The following is a 15,508-nucleotide window of genomic DNA, read 5'->3' as shown; positions in this document are numbered from 1 at the left end:
CCTATCCCTATCCCTATCCCTATCCCTATCCCTATCCCTATCCCTATCCCTATCCCTATCCCTATCCCTATCCCTATCCCTATCCCTATCCCTATCCCTATCCCTATCCCTATCCCTATCCCTATCCCTATCCCTATCCCTATCCCTATCCCTATCCCTATCCCTATCCCTATCAATATCCCTATCCCTATCCCTATCCCTATCCCTATCCCTATCCCTATCCCTATCCCTATCCCTATCCCTATCCCTATCCCTATCCCTATCCCTATCTAGGGATAGCCCTATCAATAGCCCTATCAATATCCCTATCCCTATCCCTAACCCTAACCCTATCCCGTTCCTGTCCCTGTCCCTGTCCCTGTCCCTGTCCCTGTCCCTGTCCCTGTCCCTGTCCCTGTCCCTGTCCCTGTCCCTGTCCCTGTCCCTGTCCCTGTCCCTGTCCCTGTCCCTGTCCCTGTCCCTGTCCCTGTCCCTGTCCCTGTCCCTGTCCCTGTCCCTGTCCCTGTCCCTGTCCCTGTCCCTGTCCCTGTCCCTGTCCCTGTCCCTGTCCCTGTCCCCCTGTCCCTGTCCCTGTCCCTGTCCCTGTCCCTGTCCCTGTCCCTGTCCCTGTCCCTGTCCCTGTCCCTGTCCCTGTCCCTGTCCCTGGCCCTGTCCTTGCCCCTGTCAAATTATCATGCTAGGAGGTGAACTTTGAAAAATCCTTTCTTAATGCTCCTCTTATGGCTATTTTGGATATTTTAACCCTATTGCACTACAACAGGGGAGAAAATTTCTTTTCCACCTCATTAGATTTTAAAATCGTTGTATTTATCGTAATCAGCGACCCGATAAACCATAAAAACGATACCCATATTGTGTTTTTGACTTTACCCCCTTTGCACCCCTTTAGGGGTCAAATTTTCAAAAAACCTGAAATATGTATTTAGTCATATGTCTTTAGGAATCCTCCTTTGAAGTTTTGTATAAAATAGTCAAACAAATCTTGTTTCCCCATACAAACTTTGAACCCCCATTTGAGTCCCTTAGGAGGCGAATTTTGAAAAATCCTGTCTTAGTGCTCCTCTACACTATATAGGGAACCTACGTGCCAAATTTGACATCTCTAGGACCAGCGGTTTCGGCTGTGCGTTGATATGTCAGTCAGTCAGTCAATATCACCTTTTATATATATTTTTGATATTTAAACCCCATTGCACCACAACAGGGGAGAAGGTATTCCACTTCCGCCTCGTTAGATTTTAAAAACGTTGTATTTATCGTGATCAGCGACCCGATAAACCATAAAAACGATACCCATATTGATTTTTTGACTTTATCACCCCCTTTTCACCCTTTTAGAGGTTAAATTTTCAAAAAACCTGAAACACGTATTCAGTCATATGTCTTAAGGAATCTTTCTGTGAAGTTTCGAATAAAATAGTCAAACTAATCTTGTTTCCCCATACAAACTTTGAACCCCCATTTGACCCCCTTAGGAGGTGAATTTTGGAAAATCCTTTCTTAGTGCTCCTCTACACTACATAAGGAACCTACGTGCCAAATTTGAAATCTCTAGGACCAGCGGTTTCGGCTGTGCGTTGATATGTCAGTCAGTCAGTCAGTCAGTCAGCTTCTTCTTTTATATATTTAAGATTTAAGCTTTATTGCACTGTAAACAAGATACAGTTACAAAAGGCGGATTCAATGCTACGTAGCATTCTCTTCAGTTAACCTTATTACGTACCAGTCAAGTTTAGTCAGCCATAAGACGTATTGTTATCAAAGTTACGAATAAAAAAATGCACTTAAGATTATAGAGAAGACAAGAATTTGATAGATCCTAACAACTTCTTCATCTTCTTCAAATCAATAAGTATACATAATGAAAATTAGTCAGATAATGTTTTACTTACTCTTTCCATTTCGTTGACTTTCTGCATTCTTCCATCCAGTTCTCTTCGGATCGCAGCCGCTTGTTCATCTGCTGAGTCCAGCTGTAAGTTAACGTTATCTTTGTTATGAATTTGACAATTACGTTCATCAAATACTACTTAATTTTTGATTTTTCTTATTCTGTGTACTTAGGATTGGCAATTTATTTTTTCTTTCATACCTTTCACTTGCTTTAACATTTGATGTACCTTCTCTCCTTTTTTTAAAGCGAAGACATGTCATTATGGAACTTTAGTATTTACGAATAAATAAAATACTACTTACAAGCAGCGCGTTGAACAGCAGCTGGTGCTCAAACTTCTTCACCCCAAGGATCTGCTGGAACATATCGTACAGCTGCTCCTTGCTCAGGATGCACTCCGCGTTCAAGCTCTGCTGCTGCGCCCGCGACGGCCTCTTCGAATCATCGTCTCCCAGCACACCTGGGATTACCGTCATCATTAGGGACAGGTAAGATTAAGTTGTTCATTGGGATTATTTCATCATCATTATCAGGAATAGGTAAGATTAAGTTTTTCATTGGGATTATTATCATCCTGATTTACGCTCTAGCTTCAGATCATTTTACCATCCTCATCATATGCACTATCATCAGAAATATCTAAGATAAGATATAAATAGAGATCATCGTCAGAAATAACTAATTATAAGCTGTTGATTTGGATTATTTTATTTATCATCAGTAAATAGGATTTACTCATGTCTGTACATATAAAATAAGGATTTCGACTACATTTTTACTAGGCTTATCTTTGCACATTTTTTCTGCTTTAACAGCAATTTCCTGAAGTTTGATCATCTTAACTTACAGTAATAGCCAAAGTTCATTTCTAGTTTGTGTATGATACGGAAATTTGCCATAAAGGTTTAGTCTTCATTAAGATTTTTTTTCGACTACATTTTGATTGTTTCACCAAACTTTAATTTAAAGGAATCATACGTTTATAAATAATCCATAAACTTACCATTTTCCTAAAATATAAATAATTAAAAACCTTATATTAGATAAAATGAATTATCCAAAGATATTATTTAAAAAAAACTATAAAAACGCTAAAAGCAATTAAAACCGCACCGATTAATATATAAAGTAAAAATGATGTTACAAATTATGTTAAATTTGTAGTGATTGGTGTAGACGTCTAGTGTTCCGTGGGAAATTCTTATGTGAGCATCTTTGTTGAAAAAGGCAATAGGTTAATTAGCCATTGTTTAACTTTTTTAGAAGTTTAAAAATTCTTAATATCACAAATGATCTTCAATTTTCAACTATTATCATATTTACATGGGAATTAGGTATCAGTTAAAGTTTATTAAACTAATTGCCTTTTTAAACTACTGCAAGTGTTGTATTATCGATCAAAATATTAAAAAGCTCGCCACCCAAGCTGAAGCAAAAATTCAAAATCCCTTTCTTACTTAAGCTTGAGGCATTATTTAAATTAAAATATAAATATCTCATTTCCAACATGCTTTAAATAAAAATAATTAAAATATTACACACAATTAAATTGAAAGAAGAGAAATTGGAAGTCCGTTTTATCTAAAAAACAATTTATGTCATTTATGTCAACCAAGATGTAGTTGGTTATTATTACAAATGGTCGAAGGTTTATGGCAACCTAGATGTTTAACGTATTTCACATATGTATCAGAATATTCTCTGAATTATGGAAACGTCCTTTTACGTCATCAACTCATCATTGATGAATGATGAATTCAATTAAAAATTATTAAAAAAGTTAAATCAACTAAGGTAGCCGGGAAATATAATAAAGTTGTTTGTTTTAAAACGGACTTTGAAAATTCAAACAAAGAAACTACAAGAAAATATCAAAAAGTCAAGCAATCACACGTGACTGAAGCTACAGAGGAAACAATGAACAGTCGAGTGATACCTGTTATTCCTGGGATTGTGAGAGAGACATGTCGTGAGAGAAAGGGAGAGAAACACAGAGAGTGAGACAGACGCAGGCGACACACAGTATCAGGTACATTGAGTTCAGGATGGTACTTAGCAAACTAGTGCACGTGGACATCTTGAAATTGATTTAACTAAAGATTAATTTTATTGTCAAGAACATAGTTGATCTAAGGGTGTGATTTAGTTTGCTAGAGCACTGGATCTGATTTGATTTACATTTATTTATCTACGGTACAAACACAATGATTGGAACTGATACGTGTGATGATTGATACTGGGAATATTACATTTTATTGAGGTTACATAGATATTCTTAAAAATGTAAAATAGCAAAATTAAAATCGTAATAATCACACATTATCATACGTAGAAATGAAATTGGGACATAAAATAGTTAACATTGTTACACTAAACATTAATATGGAACATTTTGCACTAGTTGATCCAGAGAGTGCCTAAACATTGAACGAGAAGTTAATGTCGCAATTCCACTCTGTAATCCATTATAATTATTTGGTTGCATCATACACTGATTCGATGACGACATTGATGCAAAAGGCAGTAGGTTCATGGCTGTTAGTTTATCTGAAGAGTCAATCTGTTCAGTAACTTCAATGATCATTTCTTGTGTAATGATTTCAATGTCTTTGTACAGGATTCTTGTAATGTCAGTACTGTTTTTAAGTTTATTGATTGTACTGACTGATGGGTCTAAGGACATACACCTTCTACCGATGAGCACACGGTTTTACAAACAACCAAAGGCTTGGCAAACATAAGCTCTTTCAACAACTGATGCTTAACACTCATGCTTTTCAATCCGTTTCCCAATACACAAAAGACTAAAAGAGCCAATGTGACTAAAATACTACTTACAAATCTATCTTAAATATCATCTTCAAACGTTATCATCACTCTAGTCAAATTTATTGAAAAAGTTGATACAGATTTCGAGTTTGAAAATAACATTGTTATTAATTATTGAAAAAATCAATAAAACACATGTTGTTAGTAGTTGATGTACTATTTTCTATTCCAATGGTATTTAGAAACGCAAACAACTAATTAATGAAGTAAATGGTGCCATAAAAGTATTTAGGATAGATTTTATCAACATTGGTAACATTGACCCTTGGTTAGCCCGGTTACGATTGAAATCATGTTAGTATTTATATGACTTACCAGTTCCTTTCATGATACAGTCGAATTTAGCTAGCCACGATGTTAACACTGTTTCTTTACTTAATCCATCGATTTCTGGCAAAGACCTGAGAAAACAACGCGATATTGAAAAAATCTATAATGTTTAAAATATTAGTAGTAGTAGTAACTCAGCATACATTGAGATGTGAAGTACAAAGGCGAATTTATCCCTTTGAGGGATCTCTTCCAGTTATCCTTTGAGTAAATGAGAGAGAAAACTTGAAGAGGGTAACAAATTCCGCAATTTGTACAACATGGTACCATAAAGACAATGGGCAAATAATATATAAATAATTAATAAATAAATAAATACACACACAGTAATAGGATAAACCTAACTATATCACACAAAAAGGAATGTGAAAGATACACTAAAGAGTTGACAAGGAACACAAAATATATACAAAGCAACAAGGCAAATTAGTCAGATAACCATAGCTTCTTTAACCTCTCCTTGAGCGACGCGACCGAATGTGCCTGCCTAAACGAGACGGGCAGTTCATTCCATAGTTTCACTGCACGGACAGCAAAAGACTTGTGGTATCCACGAGATATTGCTGTTAGCCGTTAAAATAAACGCGGAGATCAAAATTGTTACATTTAAGAAGTTGAGATACTTAGAAAATTCACAGTTCATTTTTTTTAGGTAAATACCTACGCTGCTGACGGCAAAAAACTTACGGGCATATAAAATGGTAGGTTAATCGCGGGTTAACCCTCCGTTTTCGTTGGTGAAAGTAGCCCTTAGGAGACCAAATTCAAATATTTATTTTAATAAATCTTTAATCCGTAGCGTTAAAAACTTGCGGGCATTTTCGTGAGAACAATCACCAATAATATTTTTCTAAGAGCGGGTAATTTTTATGTTTTTCCAACTCAGAATAACGAGCCCTTTCGATCTAGATCAAACAAGAGACAAAAAAATGGTCCCAAAATTTTCTATTATTTTGCATACTTCCACTTTGTAACCGCTGTACAAAGTGTTTCAAGCATGGTAACGAATTGGAAAAATTCTATTAGGGACTTTTTACCTAGTACGATCGAAAGGGCTCGTGATTCTGAGTAGGAAAAACATTTAATTGACCTATTTTGGAAAGAAAAGGTTTTGAATCTTTTTTCGCGAAACTGCCCACCTAACATTAATTAATTTTCAAATTCTTAGGTAAGTACTAAAAGTTACGTCGTTATAGGTAACACATCGTGGTACGCCTGCCCCGCGTTCGACAAACACGGTGATATTTTAAGTCAGAAGTGATGGGAGAGTTCTCGACTTCTCTGTCAATGCTGCATAGGGTCGATAAGCAGTAAATTTCTACATGACAGTAGCTCTAGTCAAACCTGACTCTCTTCTCGATATTATTCCGGAAGACCTCGCGAAAGTCGTGGTGGCTGCAAGCTCCTGATCTGACCATCTGTTCCACTCGCTCCGACTTCAAGAACACGTCGTGGTACGATTGAACCGCGTTTTGGAAGGCTTCGTCCGCGAGGATCTGGGTCTCGCCTTTTAGGAATGCCTAGAGGAATTAAAAAAAAAATCGTTTAGAATGTACCTACTCAATTTATCGCATCGATGGTGTCAGACTGTGCGGGCCCAGAACTTGTTTATGTTTATGATAGATTAGGTAAGGTACCTACGATATACGCTAAGGTTGTGCACACAGAACTTAATTTAGATAGAAGAAACAAATTCGTATATTTGTATAGGGGCCGAGCGTGTCAAATTTTGTACTGAAGTTGATTCTTGCCTGTAATTTTAAATATGTCTCAGGCTCTTGATTGTTCATAATTTTTGTGTTGTTGCAATTGAATATCACGTAACGAGGCATTTTTTATGTTTTGGTTGACTTCAACTTACAAAAATTGACGCCCGAAAGCTGCAAGCTGCGAGTAAAGACGGACAACTCAGTGGATTTCACTGAGTTCATTTGACACGCTAAGTAGATACGTTTGCTTGATCTATGGTTTATATGACATCTGTGGTTGTGCAAGATACAAGAAAAGTTTCTTGTAATGGCTGGACGATGATCTGTTTTAACAGCTAGTTGTCCTTATGAATAGTGCACTCTTTTGTTGGGTGAGGTCCTTGTGAGAAGCAATTAGGCTATAGTCAGAGTGAACGTATTTCCACTCGTCATCATCATCACTTAACTGTTGGACTAATCTCATCCAAAAACGCCCTGCTATACGCCGTCGTCTACGCACAGAGCCAACGGACTTGAACGGATGCCAGGCGCTTCGTATCCGAAACTCACTTGCCATTATCTGCCTCTTGCCTAATTTTTATATTTTATAACAACTTGTTAATGTCACCTACTTAGTTCTGGCCGCGTCACATCTCGACTTTTCTTAATCAATCATTAAAAGACTAACCTGAAACCGCGCCTGAATGGTCTCCAACTGATGCGGCGTGAGCTTGGTATGCCGTCGCGTCATGTCTGTCGGCTGTTTAGCGTTGAAAGGGTGCGCGATGCATCGAGACACGAACACGTACAGTTGAAGTCGGCGCTTCTTGTCCTCTTCTAGCTTTTCAATCTTTTCCTAAAAGAACGTTGCATTGTTATTAGAATTTGTTTTGTTCTCTGGAAACTTTTTGGAAAAACGGCTGGCCTTTTTTACAGCACAGGTGGTGCTTTTTTGACGCACTAGTGCGAGAAGTAGTTCATTTCTTGTCAGGTCGAAACTTCGGAGGGCCATAATCTGTACTGAAAAACGTCGTACAATACACGTGCGAAAAGAAAATTCGTAACTAGTGTCGATTTAACGACTCCCTTCCCTTCCCTCCTCTCTTCGGTCGTGTTTTAATTTATCGCCACTCGTTTCGAACTTCCTTTTGTTTCCTTTATCTTAATGTACTATTTCCAAACTTGTGTTTTTTGCTCCATCACGTAGCATATGCCTCCATCTATCTCTGTATACGTACCATCCGTCTATTTCGTCTACCAAATGTCCTGTATGATCGGATCTTAGATTACTTACTTCACCGGTTCTTGAACAGAATGAAAAGAGTCTGCTCGGAAAGAGAAGCCTTGAAATATATTGAACCCTTTACATTCTATCTCTTTCCGTACATACTATTTTAGCTTATAAGAAATTCCATATTAGGAATATATGGAATGCATAGAATCAGCAATGGTACCTTTCATGCCTTACCTGAGGGTCTTGGTCCTTGTCCGAATGGCTGGCCCCAGAAGGACTCGGCGACGGCGCCGGCGCCTCCCCGGAGCTCGCGCTCCCGGTCGATGTCCTGCGCAAGAATGATCTACACGATCTATAGTATTAGAAGGTCAATGTATTGTGCCAAGCGTTTGACCACATTGAACATGACATATCTACACATTTGATGTCCTTTTCTTTATCATTTGTACTAAAACCAATTAATAATTACAGTATTTAACTGTACTGAAGAAGAAAAATAGTATCAAACCCATATTTTATATCATTATATTAGTTTTACTATGGCGTACTCCAGGGTTCCACTCTAGGTACAATTGTTTATTTGAAGTACAAAAGTTCAGTGTGCTCAAACGTGTATGGTTTCATGTATGATCTATACCTACTTCTAAGCGCTACTTTATAAGAAAACTACGTCTACTTTAGCTTGTAAGAGGAACAAGTAAGAAGAACTATAAAGCTTAATCAAAAATTCTATTAGCAAATATTTCTATAATGCGTCGTGAATTGAAATGGGCGTGAATGATAGATTTTCAAGGAAGTAATAAGAAGTAGGTAGCCTATTTCATTAACTATACACTTTTTATTGTTAATAGCAGTTTTGGACAAAAACTGCTAGAAAATGTCAAGTTATTGAAATATATTGGCCTCAAGGAAAGCTAATGTGGTATTAGAATTAGACATTTAAAATGTTTGCAGATCCAAATTATGTTTGGCTATAGATCATATTCAGTAACTGAATTCACTAGAATCGTTAAAAATATTTGACCCAAAGATATCAGCAGAACGTGAAAGTTGAAACCGTTTTTACCCAGGCTGAAACAAACATCATCATTTCGCTCATATTTTGTCCGTCATATAATCACATTTGTAGGTCTGGCCTAGCGCGTAATGCCTGCTAAGTCGCGGTTCCGGGTTCGAATCCCGGTAAGGGCATTTATTTGTGTGGTGAGCACAGACATTTGTTCCTGAGTCTTAGATGTTTTCTATATATGTTTGAGTATTTGTATATATATATATATCGTTGTCTGAGTACCCACAACACAAGCCATCTTGAGCTTACCGTGGGACTCAGTCAATCTGTGTAAGACTGTCCTGTAATATTTATTTATTTAAATATCTGATTCTGAATACCACTTCAAGTACCTATAAATTCAGATTAAAGTAAAAGTGGGATACTTACGCATGTGGTGGCGGCGCTAGCGCAGCCTGCTCCCGCTGCCGGGTGGCGGGGTGGAGGGGCGCGGCGAGCGGGGCGGTGGTGAGGGGACTCGCACCTACACAGACCACCATCAGATACAGCACTGTGGGGCGCCTCAAGGGGTCGCAGCAACAATAAAAGGGGGCACGGGATAACGAGCCAAGTTGCACACATCGTCAGCAATTCCCGAAAAGTTTGTACATTTGGATCACGTCTCCGATTTTGATAAAAATTTGTAGGCTGATAGAGTCCATGATGCTGAGCAAGATCCACTAGGTACCGAAAATGTATAGAAATCTGGTAACAAAAAAGGAAGGTTTCATACAAACGACCAAATACATATTGAAAAAAAAAAAACTCTTTATTGCACACCTCACACGGTGCGGAGGATATTCCTATACAAAACATTTTGCAAATGCTACTTATAAATTCAGTGACAGATGGGATGCAGCCGACCGTAATAGTAGGGGCGTGGACATTTCATTTTTAGCGAGTATTTTTTTTTTGTATGTTGTGTACGTAATTTTAAGTATGTTTGAGTTTATCTTCTTATTATTCTGTATTGTATTTGTAATTGTGTGTTATTGCAGCATCCAAATAAAGCTTTTATCTATCTATCTATCTTTTAACGACAGGGGGCGTGCTTAAAGAACCTCTGCCCTAGAGATTCACGACAAGTATAGAATAGAGAAGTAACTCCTTGCCTTCCTACTTGCACTTTAATGACTGGACATGTTACCTTGCAGACCCGCTGTGGACCCGCGAGGTAGCTCCGGCTTGCCTCGGACCGACGGCCTCCCGCTTGCCAACGAGCCAGGTGGAGCCACTGTGAACAAAACATGTCATTAATTAAGTGTACCTCTAAAATAACCCAACTACAAATTTTTAATTTAAATGAAAACCGACGTAGTCGACCAATTTCTATTAAACATGGCTAAGAACACTTCCGACTAATTCAGCTTTCAAACAAAAACGAAATCTATATCGTTTCTTCCGTTCAGAAGCTACGATGCCTTAGACAGACAGACAGAAAGATAGAAAGACACGTCAAACTTGTAACAGCCAGTCGTTTTTGCGTCAGGGGTTAAAAAACAAGTCATTAAGAGTAAAACAATTAATTTTGAGACAAATCATTATGAAAACAAAATTACTCCCACAAGAAGTTGTATACAATTAGGACTCGTAATAGAATCACGGTCTTAATTGAAGATAACAATTAATATTAAATACTAGCTTTTGCCCGCAGCTTCGCTCGCGTTGGAAAGAGACAAAAAGTAGCCTATGTCACTCTCCATCCCTTCAACTATCTCCACTTAAAAATTATGACAATTCGTCGCTCCGTTTTGCCGTGAAGGACGGACAAACAAACAGACACACACACTTTCCCATTTATAATATTAGTATGGATTCTAAATTCTCCTAATTATTAATTAATGTAGGTAATTCAGGCACGTGGGTGGGCATTTACAGAATTTGAGACCCCCAATTAGCGTAAGTCGTTAATAGTACATTACGATACAATGCGTAAAAAGGAAGTTCGAAACGAATGGCGATAAATTAAAACACGACCGAAGGGAGTGTTTTAAATCGACACGAGTTACGAATTTCCTTTTCGCACGTGTATCGTACGACGTTTTTCAGTACAGATGGCCCTCCGAAGTTTCGACCTGGCATATAATGAACCACTTCTCGCACTAGTGCGTAAAAAAAACACCAACTGTACTGAAAAAAAAATAACTCACTGTCAGTTTTGTGACGATAATTAAGTATGACATTTCAATAAAAATATTGTTTTTGTATTAATTAAGTACATTAAACTTTAAGCTATAATCTACATTCAGAATGTGAAAAAGTAAATGTTTAGACAGATTTTATGCTTAATTGTTGTCACAAAACTGACAGCGAATTAATTTTTGTTAACAACTTACGCTAATTGGGGGGACCCAAATTCTGAAACTGCACGGGTACAATATTTTGCAAGAAGATTCAGTAGATAATAACGTTTTGGTTGAAAAATATTCCAAATGCCTATACAGGTGGATTGCAATCTAGCTGCATTCTAACTGCAAGGGCATCTAGTTTCCATACAATGCGTTTTTTTCGTTTTCCGTTAAATTCGACACGCAGGTTCATTATCAGGAACCACCCGGTATATATTGTTTTTTGTTCAATTGGACAAAAAATCTTTAAGGTACAGCGGGACAAATCTCGACTGGGGGGCAATTGTAACTAATCCATTTTTTCCATTATTACCTACACCTACCACATATAACCGGTGGACACTCTATTTAATAATGCAAACATTGTAAAACATGGAAAAAATGGATCAGTTACATTTCCCCCCAGTCGGAATGTGCCCCGCTGTACCTTAATAGAAAAACCCACAAAATGAGGGCAGCACCAGCTCATGGCATATAAATAAGGAGCGAGGATCTGATTAATTCCATTGGTACTTAAACACTGATAAGCTTAACTCAATATGTTTTCCACCCGGATTACCTCAAGTGGCATTGGAGCTATCATATCATACCGAATCGATAACAGCCAGGGTAGGTAGGTTCTGAAGTGGCTGTGACGTACTCATTTCCATGTGGATTTCCATTATAAAAGGGTCATAGTGTGAGTGAAACTTAGAAGAATATACGTACCTACCATAAGTTCTTAACACAGAAAGGAAAATGCATACTTACATTTCTTTAGTACATGTCACTATTGGTTCTAGCATGACTCCCTTAACAAATGTGAAATATGTGAACAAGTTATGTAATAAATTAATAGTTTAAAAAACACTATAAAACACGCTTTTATAAATGCACGTAAAAGCCAAAAATAAATTATGGATCGTTCAAGTTGTCTCTATTTGTGAGCTGAAGTTTAAAAACTATGTGCTTTTAATTATAATATTTGATTGTAAAAGCGTGGGGCGCTGGAACAGGAAAGACTTTTTGTATAACTTGCTGATAAATCAAATTATGCTATGTTACGGGAAGGAGGTTACACAGATTGACGCGCTAACTGGGTTCTACATTAAACAGTCAAATCAATTAAAAGTCAGTGTTCAAAGTAGGTACCAGTTTGTCGAACTCAGACAAAATATGCGCTAGTAGCGAGGAGAGTCGACAGTCACCGACACTTAGAACGCCGCTTTTTTCCGGTAATCAAAGTACAAAAGGGGAAAGTGTCTACAGTGACAGGATGCAGAGTTCTTGTTCGTGGACGAGATATCTTTGGTTCTTTTTGGTAACCCTTAGGCGGCATATGTAAACGTTATGTTCTTATGCAACTTCATTCGCCAGGAAGTTCGGATTAGTATTTGTTTACAAGAAAGTCTTTCCTGTTCCAGCGCCCCACGCTTTTACAATCAAATATTATAATTAAAAGCACATAGTTTTTAAACTTCAGCTCACAAATAGAGACAACTTGAACGATCCATAATTTATTTTTGGCTTTTACGTGCATTTATAAAAGCGTGTTTTATAGTGTTTTTTAAACTATTAATTTATTTTATACTTTTTAGTCATTAATAATGAAATACTTTTAACATTTATACATAAATTTATTTCAAGTAGGCGGATTTTACATGCCATTTGTGGCTTAACGTGTACTTATTGCTAATTGATACTTAATAATAGCGGCTACCTTCTTATTACGGTATTATCATAAAAATGTTTATACCTAGTAAGTTATCCGTAAAAGATAGACAATATAGACATGTGCTATCGCCATCGCGGACTTTTTGAAGACATTAGAGAGACATACTTTCGCCATACATTGTTTTGAAGCTCTCAGCTAGTGGAATTTTGTTTGACTCGATTAGAAAATATTGTCACATTTCAACTAATTCAAACAAAATTTAAGTATTTCTTTTTTGCCGAGCCCCCTTTATTTGCTCTTAAGGGTCACAGGAAAACCATTACCCAACTTATTTTAAATACAGCGTTGATCTTTCTTTTATGCGGGGGCTTCGCCCCCGAGCCCCCTTTTCGTTACTCTTAAGGGTAACAAGAAAACCCTAACCCAACTTATTTTAAATACAACGTTTATCTTTCTTTTATGCGGGGGCTTCGCCCCCGAGCCCCCTTTGTTTGCTCTTAAAGGTCACAAGAAAACGCTAACCCAACTTATCCTAAATACTTTTATTTGCTCTTAAAGGTCAGAAGAAAACGCTAACCCAACTTATCTTAAATACTACGTTGATCTTTCTTTCATGCGGGGGGCTTCGCCCCGCGAGCCGCTCTTTGTTTGCTCTTAAAGGTCACAAGAAAACGCTATCCCAACTTATTTTAAATACTACGTTGATCTTTCTTTATGCGGGGGCTTCGCCCCCGAGCCCCCCTTTGTTTGCTCTTAAAGGTCAGAAGAAAAAACCCAACTTATCTTAAATACTACGTTGATCTCTTTGTTTGGGCTTCGCCCCTTTGTTTCTTAAAGGTCACAAGAAAACGCTATCCCAACTTATTTTAAATACTACGTTGATCTTTCTTTTTTTTATGCTTAAAGGGGAGGCTTCGCCCCCGAGCCCCCTTTGTTTGCTCTTAAAGGTCAGAAGAAAACGCTAACCCAACTTATCTTAAATACTACGTTGATCTTTCTTTCATGCGGGGGCTTCGCCCCCGAGCCCCCCTTTGTTTGCTCTTAAAGGTCACAAGAAAACGCTAACCCAACTTATCTTAAATACTACGTTGATCTTTCTTTCATGCTTCGGGGGCTTCGAAAACCCCCGAACTTATCCCCCTTTGTTTGCTCTTAAAGGTCACAAGAAAACGCTAAACCAATTTATTCTAAATACTACGTTGATCTTTCTTTCATGCGGGGGCTTCGCCCCCGAGCCCCCCTTTGTTTGCTCTTAAAGGTCACAACAAAACCTTAACCCAACTTATTTTAAATACAACGTTGATCTTTCTTTTATGCGGGGGGCTTCGCCCCCGAGCCCCCCTTTGTTTGCTCTGAAATGTCACAAGAAAACGCTAACCCAACTTATTTTAAATACTACGTTAATCTTTCTTTTTTGCGGGGGGCTTCGCCCCCCGAGCCCCCTTTTCTTTGCTCTTAAGGATCACAAGAAAACGCTAACCCAACTTATCTTAAATACTACGTTGATCTTTCTTTCATGCGGGGGGCTTCGCCCCCCGAGCCCCCCTTTGTTTGCTCTTAAAGGTCACAAGAAAACGCTAACCCAACTTATCTTAAATACTACGTTGATCTTTCTTTCATGCGGGGGCTTCGCCCCCGAGCCCCCTTTGTTTGCTCTGAAAGGTCACAAGAAAACGCTATCCCAACTTATTTTAAATACTACGTTAATCTTTCTTTTATGCGGGGGCTTCGCCCCCGAGCCCCCCTTTATTTGCTCTTAAAGGTCAGAAGAAAACGCTAACCCAACTTATCTTAAATACTACGTTGATCTTTCTTTCATGCGGGGGCTTCGCCCCCGAGCCCCCCCTTTGTTTGCTCTTAAAGGTCACAAGAAAACGCTATCCCAACTTATTTTAAATACTACGTTGATCTTTCTTTTATGGGGGCTTCGCCCCCGAGCCCCCCTTTGTTTGCTCTTAAAGGTCAGAAGAAAACGCTAACCCAACTTATCTTAAATACTACGTTGATCTTTCTTTCATGCGGGGGCTTCGCCCCCGAGCCCCCCTTTGTTTGCTCTTAAAGGTCACAAGAAAACGCTATCCCAACTTATCTTAAATACTACGTTGATCTTTCTTTCATGCGGGGGCTTCGCCCCCGAGCCCCCCTTTGTTTGCTCTTAAAGGTCACAAGAAAACGCTAAACCAATTTATTCTAAATACTACGTTGATCTTTCTTTTATGCGGGGGCTTCGCCCCCGAGCCCCCTTTGTTTGCTCTTAAAGGTCACAAGAAAACGCTTAACCCAACTTATCTTAAATACTACGTTGATCTTTCTTTATGCGGGGGCTTCGCCCCCGAGCCCCCCTTTGTTTGCTCTGAAAGGTCACAAGAAAACGCTAACCCAACTTATTTTAAATACTACGTTAATCTTTCTTTTATGCGGGGGGCTTCGCCCCCCGAGCCCCCCTTTGTTTGCTCTTAAAGGTCAGAAGAAAACGCTAACCC

The 15,508-nt window shown here is 38.4% G+C and overlaps 1 protein-coding gene across 1 annotated transcript in view; it reads right to left on the bottom strand.

The window, feature by feature from the left end:
- Nucleotides 1–15,508, bottom strand: part of LOC125237379 (calcium-dependent secretion activator) — a 109,104-nt gene that overhangs the window by 30,077 nt on the left and 63,519 nt on the right. Inside the window, 8 exon segments of the mRNA XM_048144393.1 lie at nucleotides 1,893–1,973; nucleotides 2,197–2,354; nucleotides 5,039–5,124; nucleotides 6,398–6,573; nucleotides 7,430–7,597; nucleotides 8,210–8,318; nucleotides 9,414–9,507; nucleotides 10,171–10,257. Coding sequence (XP_048000350.1) covers nucleotides 1,893–1,973; nucleotides 2,197–2,354; nucleotides 5,039–5,124; nucleotides 6,398–6,573; nucleotides 7,430–7,597; nucleotides 8,210–8,318; nucleotides 9,414–9,507; nucleotides 10,171–10,257 — 959 coding nt within the window.

This window comes from Leguminivora glycinivorella, chromosome 21 (assembly GCF_023078275.1).
Source record: "Leguminivora glycinivorella isolate SPB_JAAS2020 chromosome 21, LegGlyc_1.1, whole genome shotgun sequence".
NCBI lineage: Eukaryota > Metazoa > Arthropoda > Insecta > Lepidoptera > Tortricidae > Leguminivora > Leguminivora glycinivorella.
The sequence above is the reverse complement of the archived record's forward strand: the minus strand, read 5'-3'. Positions and strand labels throughout refer to the sequence as shown.